The following is a 20584-nucleotide window of genomic DNA, read 5'->3' as shown; positions in this document are numbered from 1 at the left end:
GATTGAAGTATATTTTCTTACTTCCTTTTTTTGTTTGTCTTCTTTTGCTACATAGCTAACATGGAAATATGTTTTGCATAACTTTACATATATAATAGATATCATAATGCCTGACTTCTCAAGGAGAGGGGGGAATAAAGGAAAGAGAAAAGGGAACTTGATTTTTTTTAACTGAATACTAAAAGTTTTTATATGTAATTGGAAAATATTTAATGAAATAAAATATATTTTTTAAAAAATGATCACTTCCTTCAATTATGAAATTTTTAAAGAAATTTATTCTGAGGAAGGGTCTTATAATTTTCACCAGACTATTGAGAAGGGTACATAACTCAAAAAAGTCAACTAAAATAGTTAAGAACCCTTATTTCAATTTGCTTGTATAACCTATTTCAAATTGCTTACCACCTCAGGGAGGGGAAAAAATAGAAAAATTTTTTAAAATGTATGTTAAAAAATTATTTCTACATGAAATGGAGGGGAAAATAATATTATTTAATTAGGGGAAAAACCCTTGTTCTAAACTGTCTTTCAGGTATTTCAAATTAGTTAAACTCTGAATGCCTAACATAGTACTCTGCACACAGTATGTTTTAAATGTAACTAAATTTTTGAACTAGACATTTGCCAGGAAAAAGACTTTTGCAATACATCTATAAATCCTAACTGACTCAGTCAGGGAAATTAAATACCCCTAGTGTATAATAAAAGGGGATTTTGACCAGCTGTATCTAACAAAGGTAGAAAGGTGTAGTAATTAAAAACTAGTACAGAACAGGGTAATTGTTAGTTACAGTTACTGAAGGAAAACATGCAAAGAAGATTAAGAATCTCTCCCACAAAATGACAATGTTTTCAATTGCTTTATATCTCACAAAGAAAATGTTCTTTGCTTTATGGGAACTTGATATTCTACAAATGATTTAAACTATCTAAATTTCTACTTCCCTTTGGTTCTTATTTCATTTCCTCCAGGCTTTCATCATACAAACTTCCTTAATCTCCCAAAATCTCTCATGGCATACAATTTTGGTTTCAAGAAAGAACAGGGAAGGATAAGCAAAATTATCATATAATAATAATAATAATAATAATAATAGCACCAACCACATGAAATATGCTAAATGCTTTACAAGTATTATCTCATTTGTAGACCTGAGAGGTTGGAAACTAAGGTAATCAGAGTTAAAAGATTTACCCAGGTTCACACAGTTTCTGAGGCTGGTTTTGCACTCAGATCTTCCTGATTTCAGCTGGTGTAACTCTATCCACTGATATTACCTAAAGTTGCAAAAGACCTTAAAGCCTGTATGGTCCCATTTATGTAAGAAAAGGAATGTCCCAACAAGTGTCCATTCAAGTCTCTGAGTGAAACCGTCCAGGGATGACGAATCCACCCTTGAGGTGGCTAGCTTCTTGAGAGCAGGGACTGTCTTCTTGTAGTCTCTATATCCCCAGCCCTTATATTCCCAGAGTTTATCCACATTTAACAAGTACTTGCTAAATTGAATTAGGTAACTTGAATTGTTAAGAAGGTTTTGTCCTACATTAAGTTGAAATCTGCTTCTCAGTAAGTTTCAAACATGCTCCTAATTCTTCACTTTTTTGGAGCAAGCAGAACAGTCCAAGGACCCAAATTCAAGTCCAATCTCTGACATTTACTTCAAAAAAGTCACTTTATTGCTCTTGGCCTCAGTTTCCTCACCTCTGAAATAGACTCAATATCCTCTAAGATTTTTCCTAAAGCTGAGAACTTCCTTCAAACACATGAAGACTGATACCATGTCCGAACCCCAAAGGCTGCTCTTTTCTCTAGGTTCCAGTTACCTTCAACTGGTGTTATCTGGACACCTTTCAGCTAGGTGGTACAATGGTCAGAGCACTGGGTCTGGAATCAGACCTGAGTTTAAATACCATATCAATCAATAGTCATTTTAACCTTTGGGCAAGTCACTTAACCTCTGTTTGCTGCAATTTCTTCATCTGTAAAATCACAATAATCAAATAATATAATAAATAATAATATAAAATTTATTTCATATACTATATATTATATAATTATAATATTATAATATATAATTGCATAGCATAAATACTATAATATATAAAAATATAAAATCAAAATAATAAAATAAAATAATAAAAGTACCTACCTCGAATGGTAGAAGTGAGGAGCAAAAGAAAAAATCTTTGTAGAGTATTTAGCACAGTATATGGAACATTGTGGGCATTATATAAATGCCCTCGTCCATACTCCTGCCATCAATATCTTTTACTTAAAATGTTATACCTAACACTAAACTCAAGTCCCATTGTGAATGATAGAATGTTAAGCAACCTTCTTTATTTTGAACATCAGGATTCATTTAATGTTGCCTTTGACAGCGGTAGGTAGCTGCCATATCACACTGTTGACATATATTGAACTTGTAATTCAGTAAAACACCTAGATTTTTTTTCATACAATGTGCTTGATTTCTATGCAGTGGATTTTTTTCAACCCTGTAGGATTTTACACCTGCTTGATCCCCATTAGATTTTAGCACATTGGTTTGGTTCATTGTTCCAGTTCAATGAGATTTTGGGGGCTCTTATATTTGATTTCCAGCATGTGATCTATTTCTCTTAGTTTCATGTGATCAGCAAAAATGTTAAGTAGGCTATCTATGCCTCCATCTAAATCACTATAAGTAAAAAGCACAGGCCAAGGATCATTCTTCCTGAGACATACCCCTAGAGATCTCCCTCCAAGTTGATAGAGATGCATGTTGTAAATAAAACATAAATTACTGGTTTAAAATACTCAGAAGTCAGAGGTCTCAGTCACATTCACTTATTCAACAAAATAGTAACTGTGAGTAGAGCACCGTTAGGCCTGGAAAAGATATAAAGATTAAATAATTCCCTGATCTGGTAGAGTTTGGAGTCTAGTAATGAAAACCTATAATACTATAGGGTAGCTAGGTGACTAGAGCACTGATCCTAAAGTCAGGAAGAGATGAGTTCAAATTCAGTCTCAGATATTTACTACCTGTGTGATCCTGTGTGAGCTGAAAAAGGAAATGGCAAACCAATCCAGTGCCTTTGTCAAGAAAACCACAAATGGGATCATGAAGTCAGACACACTGCACAAAAATATAATACTATAACAATGTTATATATGTATATATTAGATAATTTTACTTATCATAAACTATAATAAAGATAATTATTCAGTATACAAAGTACAATAGAGCAGCATAATAAATTGTAATGAGGGCTAGCAGGGGTAAGGCTATTACTAACAAAGGTTTTAATGTATAAGCAGGAATTTAGCTAGTGAGGATGACATTTCAAACAAAAGAAATCATGAAATTTAAGTCATGGCCCTGGGAAAATGCAGGTAAGTTCAGGAGATAAGAGAGTAGTTCAGTTTGGCTCTAGTAGCACATTCTTTTTTTTTTTTTAAAGCAATGGGGTTAAGAGTGGCTTGCCCAAGATTACACAGCTAGGCAATTATTAAGTGTCTGAGGTTAGATTTGAACTCATATCCTCCTGACTCCAGGGTTGGTGCTCTATCCATTATGCCACCTAGCCATCCCTAATAGCACATTATTAACATGAGCAATATGAAATGAGGTTGGAATGGCAAGGTGACAACAGGCTGTAGAAAATCTAAGTTCTACTTAATAAAGGAGTCACTAAAAATTTTTGAGTAAAGTAAAGCAATTTCAACCAATAAACCAAGGTGAGAAGAATAAGTCTAAATAGGTGGGAATTTTCCTCCTCCAAAACCTAATAAGAAATTACCATGAATTTTGTTCAGGCACAAAGTCATGGGGGGAGGGGTCACAAAGAGTTGTATGAAAACATACAAAAGACATGTGATATCTGTTTATGAATCTGATCGTGTTTTTTAAACCCAACCCAGTACTACAAATAATTCATCTCAAAGAACCACTGTCATTCTAATAGTTATTTGAACTCAACAAAATTCAAGGATGGAGAGGAAGCTGGGAAATCTAGAACGGTTGTGTCATACAGAGAGAGGAAGAATAATAGATTTGGAATCAGAGGATCATGATTTGAATTCTGACTTTTTAACTATCTGTATGACTCTGGACTAGTCATTTAACCTTTATAATAAAATGAGGGACTTGAATCAAATGACCCTCAAGATGCCTCCAAACTATCATCCTTGAAAGAGGGTGAGCACCCCCTTGTGTATGTCAAGGCAGTGCTCAAATTTGGCCTTTTAATTAAGTACATCATTCATATGATCCTCAATGGAAATTCTGACAAGTTGAAACCACCTATTGATGAAGAAGGGCAGGCTCAGAGGGTTTAAGTGACTCACTAGTGGTCACACAAACTAGCAAGTGTTTGGAATCTAGATTTGACTCATCTGACATCAGATCCAGCTCTCTTAGAAAGCAGCTTTAAAAGAATGGGTTTTATTTCTTAAATGGTACTACAATGGTCATGCATCCATACATGAAAGATAATAATTCCAAGGCAACATGTCAATACATTTTTGGTAGTTATCAACTTGGGGAGTAAGGGTCAATCTGGACTGGAGTGGTCATAGAAGGCTTTATGAATGTTAAGCACCAGTCTAGAGCATAGACTTGAAAACTAGATAACAGGCTTTGAATCCAACCCCAAGCAAAACCTCTCAGAGACTCAGTGACCTCATCTATAAAATGGAAACAATAATGCTTGGAAATATGCTATTGTTGGAAATCCAGTGCTTTACAAACCTTAAAGAATTACATTAATGTGAGTTGATGGAGGAAGAAAAAAATTTAACTTAGCAGAGGTTAGACAGAAAGGTAAATGATTTAATAGTAGTATAAGTAGTAGCATTAATAAAAATAATAATAGGGGCAGCTAGGTGGTGCAGTGGATAGAGCACTGGCCCTAGAGTGAGGAAGACCTGAGTTCAAATCTAGCTTCAGAGACTTAATAATTACCTAGCTGTGTGGCCTTGGGCAAGTCACTTAACTCCATTGCCTGGCCAAAACAAAAACAGAAAACAATTTAAATAAAAATAATAATACCTAGTTGATTTGGTATTTATGTAAAAAAGATTTTATAAAATACTATATATATATATATACATATATATATATATATATATATATATATATATATATACATATATATATATATATATATATATACCCTCTCTATTCCTAGGTGATAAATTCCAGATATCCCTGGATAGAGTCAACATATAAAATGCTTTCTCTACCAAAATCCTCCATGGATATTTTTGGGTTTGGATTTGGGATTTGAGTGGTAAATTGAAGTGAGAAGGTTAACAGAAAAAGAAGCAGTCTAGTCAAATTTGAATGATTTCTTGATTCATAGATTTCTGCCCTTCAGTATGGGCAAATGGGAGAAATGCCTCTTGCTCATAGGATAGAATCTCTAGAGAAGACTGATGGAAGGATGGAGAAGAGAAAGTCATAAACTCAATCCATAACATAAGAAGTACCCAGCCTATAGATTATGGGGCCATCCAAGTGAGGCATAAAAAACTTTAGTCAACTGCCCTTTTCCTCCCAAAGTTCTTTGGTAGTCCTCAGCTAAATCTTGATTACATTTGGAAGAAATAGCAACTAGATGTTACAGGTCTTTAACACCTCTCTGTAATTTCTATTAATCTCTCTTTTAATAAGAAGAATGTGCCTGGAATTCTGGGCATTTTATATCCATCCAGCAGCAGTAAGGATGAGAAGGGAGAGAGAAGGAAAGGAGTGTGGCTGGACCTAAACCAGGGAACAGGAGGCAATGGAATGTTTGAAACCACCAATCCTAAATCCCTGAACCAGGAAAATTTCGTGGCTTCAAAATAAAAACAATAATACCTAGTTGATTTGGTATTTATGTAAAAAAGTTTTTATAAAATACAATATATACCCTCTCTATTCCTAGGTAATAAATTCCAGATATCCCTGGATAGAGTCAACATATAAAATGTTTTCTCTACCAAAATCCTCCATGGATATTTTTGGGTTTGGGTTTGGGGTTTGAGTGGTAAATTAAAGTGAGAAGGTTAACAGAAAAAGAAGCAGTCTAGTCAAATTTGAATGACAAAGTTTCCTATCTATATTGCAGAGCAAGAGGACGGGAGCTGGTAAATGAAGACCTACCTAGGTTGGAACAACAAAATTGCAAAACTAGAAGGGACTTTGAGGATCAGTTGTTCTGACCTCTTATTTTAAAATAAGGTAAATTTAAAGGCAAAAGACTTAGTGCCCTGCTCAGCATCACCTGGAAAAACTGGGTTTAAACTCCTGGCTTGCATTCTTAGTCCTAGTGTCATGTCTCCTGGCTAACATTTTCAGTTCTCTTTGCTTATTGCCATACTAGTTATTTATAAAAATACCCAAATTCTTTACCAAAAAGCTAAAATTTTTCCCCTTATTTGTATTTTGTCTCTATTATTATTCCACAATTATTGTTGTTTAATCATGTCTGACTGTATGACCCCATTTTCTTGGTAAAGATATTAGTTTGCCATTTCCTTTTTCATCTTATTTTACAGATGGGGAAACTAAGACAAAAAGGGTTAAGTAACTCACCCAGAGTCATATAGCTAGTAAATGTCTGAGACTGAATTTGAATTCAGGATTTTCCGACCCCCTCTATCTACTGTACTACCTAGCTGCCCCCATTACACAATACATTATTATTAAATGTTTGAGTACCAATAACAAATCTGGCACAGGGATACCATCCTTCCTACCCCACCTACTTCCAGGAAAAGTAATCTGATGAATCTTTGGAGAAAAAATAAAAAATATTACACAACTAATGCAAGAGACAATATGGTTTCTAGGAGTAGAATGCCAGCATCCATAATCCATTTAATGTCTCTGTTCTAGTATGATAAATCCAAATATTTATTCTGGATCAAAGTGAACATGAACATACAGTTTTAGACTCAGGGACTTCTTGACTTACCTCCAGACTTTTGCAGGAGAAGTAAGCTGTATGAAAATAAAGAGATTAGGATCAATCTCACATCTTCAAAAATCATAATGAAACAAGGCAGATTTAATATACACTAATAGAGGAGGCTTGAAACCCTATTGTACAATGAAACTTAGTAAAGCTCCTGAAAGGACCAAGGAGGAATGAGTCATATTTTAGGGAGTAAATGACTCCAACAAAATCTTTCTGAGTTTATAAATCAAAGCTTTTTTGCTTTGTTTGGTTTGGTTTTATCATTAACTATGGAATCTACACAGCATCTATATGGCTGTTTCCACCAAGTATTCCTTCAACATATTAAGCATTAAGAGCTCACATTCTAATGGAAAACAACATGCACCTATAATGCAGGATAAATTGGAGATAATCAATAGAGGGGAAAACACTAGAATTAAGGATCATCAGAAAAAGGCTTCTTGTAGAAGGTGGGATTTTAGCTGGAACTTAGAAAGAAAATAAATCAAGAGGCAGAGATGAAAAAGGAAAGCATCCCAGGCATGGAAAGCAGCCAGAGAAAATGCTAAGAGCCAAGAGATGGAGTGTCTTGTATAAGGAACAGCCAGGAGGCCAATGTCACTGGATCATAGAGTATGTGGAAAAAAATGAGAAGACTGGAAAGGTACAAGGACTTTGAAATCGATACAAGGAATTTTGTATTTGATCCTGAAGGAAACAGTAAATCACTGAAGGTTATTAAATCAAAAGGGTGGGTGAGGAGTAGAATTATGTGATCAGATTGACTTTTAGGAAAATCCCTTGATAGTTCCATTTATATTTGTATCCATTTGGAGAATGGATACAGTGAAAAATGAAACCAATATTTCAGAGTCCTACACAAACAGATGTATGTGTATAGACACACACACATATGTATATATATACATATGTATGTGTCTGTGTGTATATATACACACATGTCATTTTAAGCTATCTAAGGAAACAAATTAAAATGTGTTCAATTTCCTATTCAAATAAATGTATTCTTATTTTAAAAATTTCTCTAAAAGACTTATTGAATAGTATAGCATGGATCTTTCATTGGCTATAAATGATTACCTTAAGATTTCACATGAATCTTAAAAAAAACAAGTCTTAATGATTTATTGTGGATTAGGGGTAGAAGAGAGTCTGATAGATTTCACTCTCATTTTTAAAAAAAACTTTGATTTTATCATTGTTAGGAATTTTCTCTATTAATATGATCTATACCCTTGTTGATCAGATAAAGCACACTTATCGTCTTAGCCATCTGGTGGCAGTATATTCGAATTACAGGGACAGGACTTATGAAAAAACAAACTTATTAATGAAAGGGGAAATTACATCACAGAGGGATAATTTACAATATATTGCTATTAAGGTAAAACTATTGATTAGGCTATAATTACCTAATTGACTGCCATATAAGTATAACATACCCATAGGATCATGGATAACCACACTCATTACTTCTAAAGTTTGGTTAAAAGGGGAAAGATACAGGTTTCTGATCTCCATTTTGACTGAATTTGGTGAATTTAAAGTATTCTGGAGTTAGACATTCACCTAGAGGACATAGTTCTGCTTTTTTCAGAGTATGCTTTAATAAATTTAATCTTTTAAGACACTAAAACCAACCTATGATTAAAAATGTTCATTCAATTTCTAATAATTAACCCTTTGCTCTCAGATAATCTTTTGATCAAATGATTTTAGAAATAGTATAATGATGAATGGGCAAATGAATTAGCTTTGCTGTTACACAGGAAATAATTTATTAATGACTCACTTTCCCCCCTTTGCTCAGATGGTAAGTTAGCTAGGCAAGTAGATTCATTAATTTCTTCAAGCTAAATGGTACTTAAGTAACCTAAAAAAAGGAGTACATCTCTTACAAAGTCAACCAATGAAAGAATTATGCATACATACAGTAAAGACAATGATCATCACAATACTTAAATCTTTAATCTATGTCATAAGTAAAGAGATTAATCCCTGAAGTCACTATTTTATAGTCATACCTAGCCATTTGTTTACATGCAAATATAAACACAGTATTCTTTTAAAAATTGCTATCAGCTTTCTAAAATGAAGTTAAATGTGTAAAAAGAACTAAAAAAGAATAACTAAATAATAATAGTGGGAAGGAGAAGAGAGACCAGGCCAAACCCTGTTAAGTCATTCTCATTCCAAAGAAACTCTCATTTCCAAAAGATCAAAAACTTGATCCTTGAAGCTTATGACTATTGATTAGAGAGCTGAGGCACAACAATAAACCCAAGGCATGGAATACAACTGCATTCCCAATTAGTCATTACATTTTTCTTCTCTATCTAAAGCAGATCAGAGGACACCGCCCATTTGCACAATTAATTACCTCTTTTGAAATACACTTCTGGTACAGATAGACAATAACTTCTGATGCATTATGCAATGTGAAGAACACAGGAATTGACTGAAAGAAAAATAGAAAAGCAACTATCAGAAATCCATTCATTTTCAAGCAATATTCCTAATATTAGGGGCTTGGTTTTTATTTATTTATTAAAAAAAAGTCAACAAGTTAAGCAAACATGTAATATCTTCTAGCACAGCAGAATATTCACACTTTTGTTTACTTTGTTTAGGACAAAATATCATAAACCTTTATTTATGTTGGAGACTTTAATACCAATTGGTAAGGAAAAGACTCCAGTAATATGTTTTTCTTCAAACTAGAATTATAAAAAGATCCCAAATTCACTTCCTTCTCTTTCTAGAGTTACTTTATGGAGATTGTTATTAACAGACACTCTAAAACTCAAATCTCCATGAAAACTATGTAGAAATTGCTATTGGTGACAGTTTTGCCAAAGCATTTCAGGGAGAAAAGGATATTGGAATTAATGTCAGAATAATCCCTTAATTTAATCCCTGCATCTCTGAGCAAGTCACTTCATTTAGTAAATCTTTTTTTTTAATCCAGTCCTGTGATGCCATTGTTATGTGAAACTTCCAGAATGGAAACTGCCTCCACCAAAGCAGATCAATAATTCGTTTGTAATTTATGACCTTGGTTTGTTGATCAAGACATTGAGAGTTAAAGTGATCTGCCCCAGGACACACCAGTGTGTGTGTGTGTCAAAGTTAGAACTGAAATCTTAATACAAAGGTCAGCTTTCTATACAACATGATATATTGCTTCTTAGCTCTGGCTAATAAATAAAACAATCTTGCACTGGTTTAATCTGTACAATTGGATGTACAACTGGAAGTCGAAGATTTCAACCTCTTAAGGGTAGAAATGAACAGAAAATTTCTTTTTAGAAATAGACAATTGAAAAACAATTCTGGCTTTTATTAGTTGATGTTCTTATAGAAAATACATTAGGAAAGCATTTATTCCACAGTTCAGATTAACATAACCTGAATTTAGGAATCTCAACCCTTATTCCCACTCCTATCTCTAGCACTCTAGTTAATATTCCTATGCCTCAATTCACTAATTAAATGACCAGAGATCTCATCCCAAGTTTTATGACAGAGGTTTACAAGACAGTTTGTCTGGGAAGTAAGAGGAATACAAGTCATATAATTTCTCAGAATGGGGATACAGGAAGACTCTATTCCCATCCCTTTCCCCTGTTAAAAGTAAGGGAAAAAATCTGCTTCAAGGTAAGTGATGAACAGATGACACACTGGAAAGAATCAAGGTCCCCTGACCTACTTCTAGGATCAACCACACTGTCACCTTATACTATTTCTGCCTTTTTGGTAGGAACATGTAAAACAATCAATAAACATTTATTAAGTGTTTAGTATTTGACAAAAACTATGCTAAATACTGGGATATAAAAAAGAGGCAAAAGACAGTCCCAACTGATGAAAGGTACCACAGACAATGAAGTGACATTAAAAATGCTTACAGTAAATTTATCTAATAAAGGTTTCTTTTCTAGAGTCATTCTAAAAAAAAAGGGCATGAGACTCCAAGTCAAGGTAGAGGAGAGAAACCAGGCACTGTTTTAAGCTCTCCTGGCTTTCCCTCAGAATTGACATGATTCAAATCTCTTAACAGATTTTGGATCCACAGAACCCACAGAAGAACCGAGAAGAACATCTCCCAAAGAGGTCTGTCAGGGCATGCCCAGGGCAGAGAGCAGAGAGACACACACCACAGGGGCATCAGGGTGAGGCCAGGGACTAAACTGAGATGAGCAGTGTGTGTGGTAGGCAGATGGAAGAGTTCATAGGTGGCACAGACATCTTTCTGACCAGCTTGGCTGATCTGCAAGACCCTTTGCAAGTCCCCATATTGTCAGCAGAGGAGTCCCCATGTTTCCAGCTGAAAAAAAAAATAGAATTGACTAATTGGAAAAGAAGAGGAAAAAATTAAATGAAGAAATTCTTCTCTCTCTCTTTTTTTTTTAAGTTTTTGCTAGGCAATGGGGTTAAGTGGTTTGCCCGAGGCCACACAGCTAGGTAATTATTAAGTGTCTGAGACTGGATTTGAACTCAGGTACTCCTGACTCCAGAGCTGGTGCTCTATCCACTGCGCCACCTAGCTGCCCCTAGAAATTCTTCTCTTAAAAAAAAGATTTAAATCTGTGGAAACTAATGACTTTATGAGACACTAAGAATCTGTTAAACAAAATAAAAAAATTAAAAAAATAGAAGATGTAAAATACCTCACTGGCAAAACAACTGATCTGGAAAACAGATCCAGAGAGAGAAATTATGAATCATAGGACTTACAGAAAACCTTGAAAAAAGACCTGGACTCCACACTTCAGGACATAGTAAAGGAGGACTATCCTGATATCCTGGAACCAGAGGGCAAAATAGTCATTAAAGAATATATTGATCCCTCCTGAAAGGAATCCCCAAATGAAAACACCAAGGAATATTGTGGCCAAACTTCAGAACTATCAGATCAAGGAGAAAATCCTGTAAGCGATCATAAAGGAACATTTCAAATACCAAGTAGCTACAGTCAGAATTACACAAGATTTGGCTACATCAACCATTAAGGGATCAAAAGGCCTGGAATATGATATTCTGGAGAGCAAAGAAGCTTAGATGATAGCCAAGAATTTAGTTTCCAGCAAAACTGAGCCTTCTGTTTCAGGAGAAAAGATGGACATTTAACAAAATAGGAAACTTTCCATTTTTCCTTATGAAAAGACCAGAGATAAACCAAAAATTTGATCTTCAAATTGGAGGCTCAAGTGATACATAAAAATTAAATGAGAGAAAAGGAGGAAAAAACTGTTATCCAATAAGATTAAACGAATTGTAACCCTACAAGATTCTCATAACTTGAAATTGTAACTCCATTAGAGGAAATATACTTAGCCACAAAGAATGGACATTCATGACATGTCCATGACTTTGAGAGAATAATTTAATAATAGTATCTTATTAAAAGGGGGGACAGTAAAGAGATGGAAGGAAGTAAATTGGGAAACAATTTTCACAATCAGTGTTTCCGACAAAGGACTCATTTCTAAAACATATAGAAAACTGAATATATACAAACATATAAATATTTACATATATATTATATTTTCTGTGTATTTTAATGTCTTATTGGTGTTCTTTTCTAATTTCCCTGTACTAAATTCTCTATGGTACTCCCCTTATAATAAATAATTAGTAAATAGCAACAACAAATCAGCACAATGACTAAAATATATATTATATAGTATTAGATATAATATATTATATTTTAAATATAACATATATAATTATATTATATATATTATATATTTTATATATAATATATATATATATTATATATTATTTATAAATATATAAAAAATAAAGCAAGCCATTCCCCAATTGACAAATGGTCAAAGGATATGCAAAGGCAATTCTCGGATAAAGAATTCAAAGCTATCTATTGTCATATAAAAATTGCTCTAAATAATTATTGATGAGAGAAACTCAAATTAAAGCATTTCTGGAGTACTACCCCACACCTCTCAGATTGGTCAGGATCACCAGAAAGGATAATGATCAATGTTGGAGGGGATGGGAGAAATCTGGGACACTAAGTGCATTGTTGGTGGAGTTGTGAAGTGATCCAACCTTTCTGGAGAGCAATTTGGAATTATGCCCAAAGGGCAATAAAAACATGCATACCCTTTGATCCAGCAATACTACTACTACTACTGGGTCTTTATCCTGAAGAGATCAAGAAAAGGGGTAAAAATCCAACATATACAAAAATATCCATAGCAGCTCTGTTTGTAGTGGTAAAGAATTCGAAATTGAGGGAATGCCCATTAATTGGGGAATGGTTGGAGAAAATGAAGTGTATATACATATATATATATGTGTGTGTGTGTGTGTGTGTGTGTGTGTGTGTGATGGAACACTATGGTTCTGTAAGAAATCATGCGGGACAGAATTTCAGAAAAGCCTGGAAAGACTTGTATGAATTGATTCTGATTGAGATGAGCAGAACCAGAAGCACATTAACATAGGGTGATGAACTAGGATGAACTAGCTCATCCCATCAGTGCAATAATCAGTGACAATACTCTCCATCTGTGATGGAGAATACCATCTGTATCCAGAGAAGGAATTGTGGAGTTTAAATACAGGCCAAAGCTTACTAACTTCAATTTTTAAAAGTCATCTTATGTATTACATAATTTTGCTATCTCTTATGTTTTCTTTCTTCCTTGGGATCTGTTTCTTCTCTCACAATTCATTCAATTTTGATATGTGCATATCATGGAAGCAAATGTAAAAAAATAGATCAGATTGTCTTCTGTTGGGGAGGGGGTGGGAAGGGAGGGAGGGAGAAAAATTGCAAAACTCTAAACCTTGAAAAAATGATTGGTAGAAATTACCATTATATGTATTTGGAAAACAAATAAAATATTTATATAATAAAAGCAAAGAATAGCCATTCTCCAATTGACAATCCTCAAAAGATATAAACATCAATTTTCAGAAGACAAAATTAAAGTTATCTATACTCATATGAATTAAGCAACTCTGAGTGACTACCTCACACCTATCAGAAAAACAAATGCTAAAAGCAATGAGGGAAAATAGTTAAACTAATGGATGTTGGTGGAGTTGTGAACTTGCCTAATCATCCTGGAGAACAATTCGAAACTATGCTCAAAGTACTCAGCTATAAAACTGACCCAGCAATTACATTACTAGATCTGTATCCTAAAGATATCAGAGAAAAAGGGGAAAAAATCTACATGTACAAAATATTTATAGCAACTCTCTTTTTGTGCTGACAAAGAATTGGAGACTAAGGAGAGATCTATGAATTAGAGAATGATTGAACAAGTTGTGACACATGATTATGCTGAAGTAGTATTGAGCAATAAGAAATGGTAAGAGGGATGCATTCACAGTCATCAAAACTGTCTGGTACTGGGGCGGCTAGGTGGCGCAGTGGATAAAGCACTGGCCTTGGAGTCAGGAATACCTGAGTTCAAATCCAGTCTCAGACACTTAATAATTACCTAGCTGTGTGGCCTTGGGCAAGCCACTTAACCCCATTTGCCTTGCAAAAAACCAAAAAAAATAAAACTGTCTGGTATTGGCTAAGAAATAGAATGGTGGACCAGTGGAATAGACTAGGTGCAATAGTAGGAAATGATTATAGTAATCTGCTGTTTGGCAAACACAAAGAGTCCAGTTATGGGGATAAAAGCTCTCTCTTGGATAAAAACTGTTGGGAAAATTGGAAGCTAGTATGGAAGAAACTTTAACCCTATACCAAGATAAGATAGAAATGGATACAGGATTTAGACATAAAAAACAATATTATAAGCAAACTAGATGATCAAGGGGTAGTATAGACCTGTCAGATCTATGGAAAGGGAAGCAGTTTATGATTAAGGAAGAGATGGAGAACATCACTAAAAACAAACTAGATGATTATGATTACATTAAATTAAAAAGCTTTTGCATAGACAAAACCACTGTAACCAAGATTAAAAGAAATGCAGTAAACCGGGAAATAATCTTTACAACTAATGTTTCTGACAAAGGACTAATTTCTAAAAATACAGAGAACTGAGTCAAATTTTTAAAAATAAAAGCCATTTCCCAATTGACAAATGGTCAAAGGATATGCAAAGGCAATTTACAGATAAGGAGATCAAAATAATCCATAGTCATATGGAAAATTGCTCTAAATCATTATTTATTAGAGAAATTCAAATTAAAGCTTCTCTGAGGTACCACCTCACATCTCTCAGACTGGCCAATATGACCAGAAAGGATAAGGATCATTGTTGGAAGGGTTGTGGGAAATCTGGGACACTATTACATTGTTGATGGAGCTGTGAACTCATCCAACCCTTCTGGAGAGAAATTTGGAACTGTGCCCAAAGGGCAACAAAAAATGTGCATACCCTTTAATCCAGCAAAACCACCACTGGGTCTATACCCTGAAGAGATGATGAAAAGGGGTAAAAACATCACTTGTACAAAAATATTCATAGTAGCCCTGTTTGTGGGGGCAAAGAATTGCAAATCAAGTGAATGTCCTTCAATTAGGGAATGGCTTAGCAAATTGTGGAATATGTATGTCATGGAACACTATTGTTCTATTAGAAACCAGGAGGGATGGGAATTCAGGGAAGCCTGGAGGGATTTGCATGAACTGATGCTGAGTGAGATGAGCAGAACCAGAAAAACACTGTACACCCTAACAGCAACATGGGGACAATGATCAACCTTGATGGACTCGTTCATTCCATCAGTGCAACAATCAGGGACAATTTGGGGCTGTCTACAATGAAGAATACCATCTGTAACCAGAGAAAGAACTGTGGAGTTTGAACAAAGACCAAGGACTATTACCCTTAATTTAGAGGGGAAAAAACCTGATATCTTATTGTCTGATCTTGCTATCTCTTATACTTTATGTTTCTTACTTAAGGATATGATTTCTCTCTCATCACATTCAATTTGGATCAATATATACCATGGAAACAATGTAAAAGGCAAATTGCCTTCTGTGGTGGGGGGAAGTAAGGTTAGGGGAAAAAAATGTAAAACTCAAAATAAATAAAACCTTTAAAAAAAAGAGGGATACATTCAAAAAAACGTGAAAAGACATATGAACTGGGGCAAAGTGAAGTGAGAAGAACCAGGAGATCACTGGAAACAGTAACAGCAATATTATAAAAATGATCAACTGTGAAAGACTTTGATACTCTGATCAATTAATGATACAAGAAGATTCAAAGAATTCATGATGAAAAATGTTGTCCATCTCCAGAGAAATAACTGATGAATTGATTGCAAATTGAAGTATAGTTTTCTTGCCTCTATTTTTCTTGATTTTCATTTTGTGATGTGACTAATATTGAAATAAGTTTTGCTAATTTAGAATTATGCAAATAAGGAATTAAAATGTTCATATCTCAGAGATGCTAATGCTAGGTATATATCCTATTGGCAAAAAGAAAAGTATGATATACATCAAATATTTATAAGATCACTTTTTGTGGCAGCAAAGAATTAGAAACATTGATTACAGTGACTAAACAAATTGTGTTACATAAATATAATGGTATACTGAGCTGCTATTAAGAAATGATGAATATAAAAAATATGGAAACCTGAAATGACACAAAGTACATCTATAAACAATAAAAACAAATATTACAATAATGTAAACAGAAAGGACAACTATAAACAATTGAAAATTAATGTTGCAAAATTACAAGAAACATTTTAAGTCAAGTCAATGTGTTGATTTGTTGTTGTTATTTACTAATTATTTGTCATAAGGGCAGTACCATAAAGAGATAATGTAGGCAAAGCTAGAAAAGAACGCCAATAAGACATTAAAAATATACAGAAAAAATAAAAACAAGCAGCAAGGGATAAGAACAAGCATGAAAATTTTATTACTTTTTTGTTAACTTTAAAATATACTTTAACAAATTATGTAACATAAGTTAATTAGTTTGTGTGCAGTCCTCTGATGTTTCCTGAAATGTTTGGGTTCTTGTTGATTCTTAAATTCATCATAAAAGTGAAAATAAAAAATCACTGATAAAAAATGAATATTTCAAAATTATAGAGAACAGGGTTGGCTCCAAAGAAAAGATATGAGAAAACATATACTCCTACTACTTTTCAGGGTCCCCAGATATAGTACATGGAATATGTTAAATTCTTTTTTTATATATAGATCAGTTCTGATGAATTTTTCTTCTTCCTTCTTTTCTTCTTTCTTCTTCTTCTTCCTCTTTTCTTTATTAATAGTAACTACTCCCTGGAAGGAAGATGTTATGCATGGAGATATCTAGGTGATATAAAAGTAAAAGATATTATAAAAGTAGATAAAAACCTTTAACAAAAACTTCACTATAATCTAGGTGAGTTATAGCCAATCCATTCCCTTCATCTACTACTTTAGTAGTCCTATGTGAAAAGCAAAGGAGTTAGCCTAATAGAACCTATTCTTGATCAATCTATGCTGGCTCTTGTAATCACTGCTTCCCTCTCTAAAAACTCATTAGCAGTCTTTTTAATGTCCTATTCTATAATTTTCCCAGAAATATAATTTAAACTCATTGGCCTAAAGTCTTCAGATTCTGTTTCCTTCTTTAGTTTTTTAAAATGAGAATGTTTTCCCTTCTTCAATCTTGTGCTACTTCTTCTGTTTTCAATGATCCATTAAATATCATTCATAGTGGCCATCTTATTTCAGGATCTGTTAGGGACTGTTGTGTATGGGAGCACTGTAAATTAGCTTCACCTGGTGTCCTTGAGCACCAGAGCCTTATCTTACTAAGTGACACAGGAGTGGACAGAGACTGGAGAGGTATTTAAGCACTGGTATTTGGTTCAATATACAGAGACCATGGAAACCTTGGGGATCTTGGAGAACTTGTGTTCCTTGTGTTCCTTGTCTTCTTGTCTTCAATCCCTTCAGTGCCTGCCTGGCGAAGATTTAGGGAGTCCTGGAAAGGGACTCAACAAGGATCTGATGATGTAATTCCTCTGGAACAATAGATTTGCATTTATCAATGGCAGCTAACTAGCTTGCTTTCTTTCCTTATTCAGCTTGAGTATCACCTCCCTTTTAGTCAATTTTGTTTTGTAATTTCCAGGCCAAAGGTCCTGCTTCTTGGTCGAATCAAATGAAATAAAAGTAGTTTTAAGCATAATTCTCTCTGTCTCTGTGTCTGTCTCGTCTCTCTGTCTCTCTGTGACTTTCTCTCCTCTCTCTCTCTCTCTCTCTCTCTCTCTCTCTCTCTTTCTCTGACACACACACACACACACACACACACACACACACACACACAAACACATATATAATTGCCCATCAACGGGGAAATAACTCAACATTTTATAGAATATGACTATAACAGAACATTATTTAGCTAAAAGGAATGATGCAAAAGACATTTTCAGAGAAACCTGGGAAGACTTGTATGAACTGATACAGAATGAAATGAACAAAAGCAGAACAATTTATACTAGAAGATAAATATTGTAAAAATGAGCAGTTCTGCAAGACTTAATAACCAATATGATTCCAGAGGGCTGATGATGAACAATGACAACCATTTTCTGGCAGAGAAATAATTAGTTCAAGATGCTGAACAAAACTTACAATTTTGTATGTGGCCAATATTCAAATTTGTTTTACTTGACTATACTTTTTGTTACAGAAGAATTTTTTTTCCTTTTCCTTTCTTTTTCAGTGGAAATGGGGAAAGGTGAGAAGAATAAAAAATAAATGTTTAAGAACTGAAAAAAATGTAATTACAAAACAGAAAAATGAAAAGTCAAAGAATGGAGCAGCTCTTCCTTCTCTGTTATTTTCATCCTCTTATTTACTCTAAGTAAAAGCCCTATCAACTCCAGCCCTTCTTTGATGTTCCTTTTTCTTCTACTATGTCTAAAACAAATAAAAAAAAAGCTCTTTTTATGGTCCTTAGAGTCTCTTGCCAGTCTCTACTCATTCTGAGTTTTAGCATTCTGACATTATTTTTACATGACATTATTACACTCATATTCATTGTCTATTACCTAGCCTTCTTTCTATTTTCTATTCATTTCTTTTTCAACTGTAGGTTGAATGGTTAGTTATCCATGCATCCAATGTGGCCTCTTCAGACAAATGTGATTTTTCTTCCTCACTGGAATTGTTTCATTTATGTCTTCAAGGGGAAAAAATGTCTTTCATTTGTAAATATGTCCTGCTCCCTTAGCTAACTTCAACTAAAGCATTTTATTTCTTGGGATCCTACCCTTGTTGCTTCTGAATCCTTTAAAATATGCTTTCCTAGGGGCAGCTAGGCACAGTCGGGGCAGCTAGGTGGTACAGTGGATAGAGCACTGGCCCTGGAGTCAGGAGGATCTGAGTTCAAATCCAATCTCAGAAACTTAATAATAAGCCTTGCTATATGAACTTGGGGAAGTCACTTAACCCCATTGCCTTCCATAAATAAAAATTTAAAAGTAAATAAAATAAAATATACTTTCCCCAAATCTAGAGTGCACATCAGACTATGTGCAGATTTCTAATCATTCTCTATTACAAGTTCTGTGATGGAGTACTTACTTTCTCCTCCTACCCTACCCACAAGAATATCCATCATTTTCACCCCAGCAATCAGCATTAGATCCAGAATAATATTGCTCCTTACTGGATCTTCCACCTGAGGAAATTATCAATAAAGCAAATAAATTATTGACCATTCTCCTTTTAGAAGAAAGAGTTACAACAGTTCTCATCACTATTCTAGCATGTCTCTGTGCTGGGTCTATGATGTCTTCTATACTCTTTCATTACAAATAAACATTAATTATACTCCTACAACAAAATCATTTCTGTTTCTGCTTCCTTTGACTTTTATACAAATAACCTCTGTCATGTTTCATCACCTCTGGTTCCTGGATTTCAGGATTTTTTAATAAGGAAATTGAGACTCACTGAACCATAATTTACTTGTCCAAAGTGACACCCCTAGAAAGTTGATGAGTTAAGACATTTAAAACCAGATCTTTCAATTCCACTTTCTCTGTATGTTCTCTTTGTTGAGGATGTTGTTACAAAAGCAATTCTTGGTCAGATATGGGTTGGACCAGAGAGTTCCTGAGGTACCTTCCTAGTCTGAAGTTCTGTGTCTATGGTTTCACCTATCTTTTCCTTCTTCTAGTACTTAATAAAATTCAATACAAATCTAGTTTTAATAACTGCTTGCCATCATTTTAATAAGTTGTACTCAACACTTTTATATATTGTAAAAAAATAATTGAAAAGCTAGCTGTTTTCTTGAGTTTCTCACTGAGAAGGAAAATATAACTGAATATGTAAAAACAACCTTAATTCCACAGCTGGACTCTGACACCTTCTCCCTATCCCCTTCTTCATCCCCAGTCCACAAAACTTCTTCTATTAAGAGCCTTATACTACACCACCTCCATAGGAGAAACACTTCGGAAAATAATATTCAAGAGAATTTAATACAAAAATTTACAATCATCCTTTGTGGAGTCAGCTTGCATTATGCAGCATTAGTTTTAGGAGTCTTTTTTTTAATGTGCCTTGGAGTCAAAACTGGCTCCAGTTTGCCCAATTAAGTTAACTAACTCCACATGAGTTTCATTCTTTTTCTGGATTCTCTCTCTCTCT

At 34.2% G+C, this 20584-nt stretch overlaps 1 protein-coding gene across 8 annotated transcripts in view; it reads right to left on the bottom strand.

Annotated features, from left to right (window-relative positions):
* Positions 1 to 20584, bottom strand: part of TMEM241 (transmembrane protein 241) — a 178036-nt gene that overhangs the window by 112884 nt on the left and 44568 nt on the right. For all 8 annotated transcript variants that reach the window (XM_074203554.1, XM_074203553.1, XM_074203555.1 and 5 more), the window contains exons 5-6: positions 9338 to 9415; positions 6952 to 6977 (exon numbers count right to left, since the gene is read on the bottom strand). In XM_074203554.1, the coding sequence (XP_074059655.1) occupies positions 6952 to 6977; positions 9338 to 9415 (104 nt within the window). The remainder of the gene's footprint in view (positions 1 to 6951; positions 6978 to 9337; positions 9416 to 20584) is intronic.

The sequence above is a fragment of the Macrotis lagotis genome, chromosome X, assembly GCF_037893015.1.
Source record: "Macrotis lagotis isolate mMagLag1 chromosome X, bilby.v1.9.chrom.fasta, whole genome shotgun sequence".
Lineage (NCBI taxonomy): Eukaryota > Metazoa > Chordata > Mammalia > Peramelemorphia > Peramelidae > Macrotis > Macrotis lagotis.
Note: the sequence above shows the minus strand (reverse complement) of the source record. Positions and strands in the feature narration are given on the sequence as shown.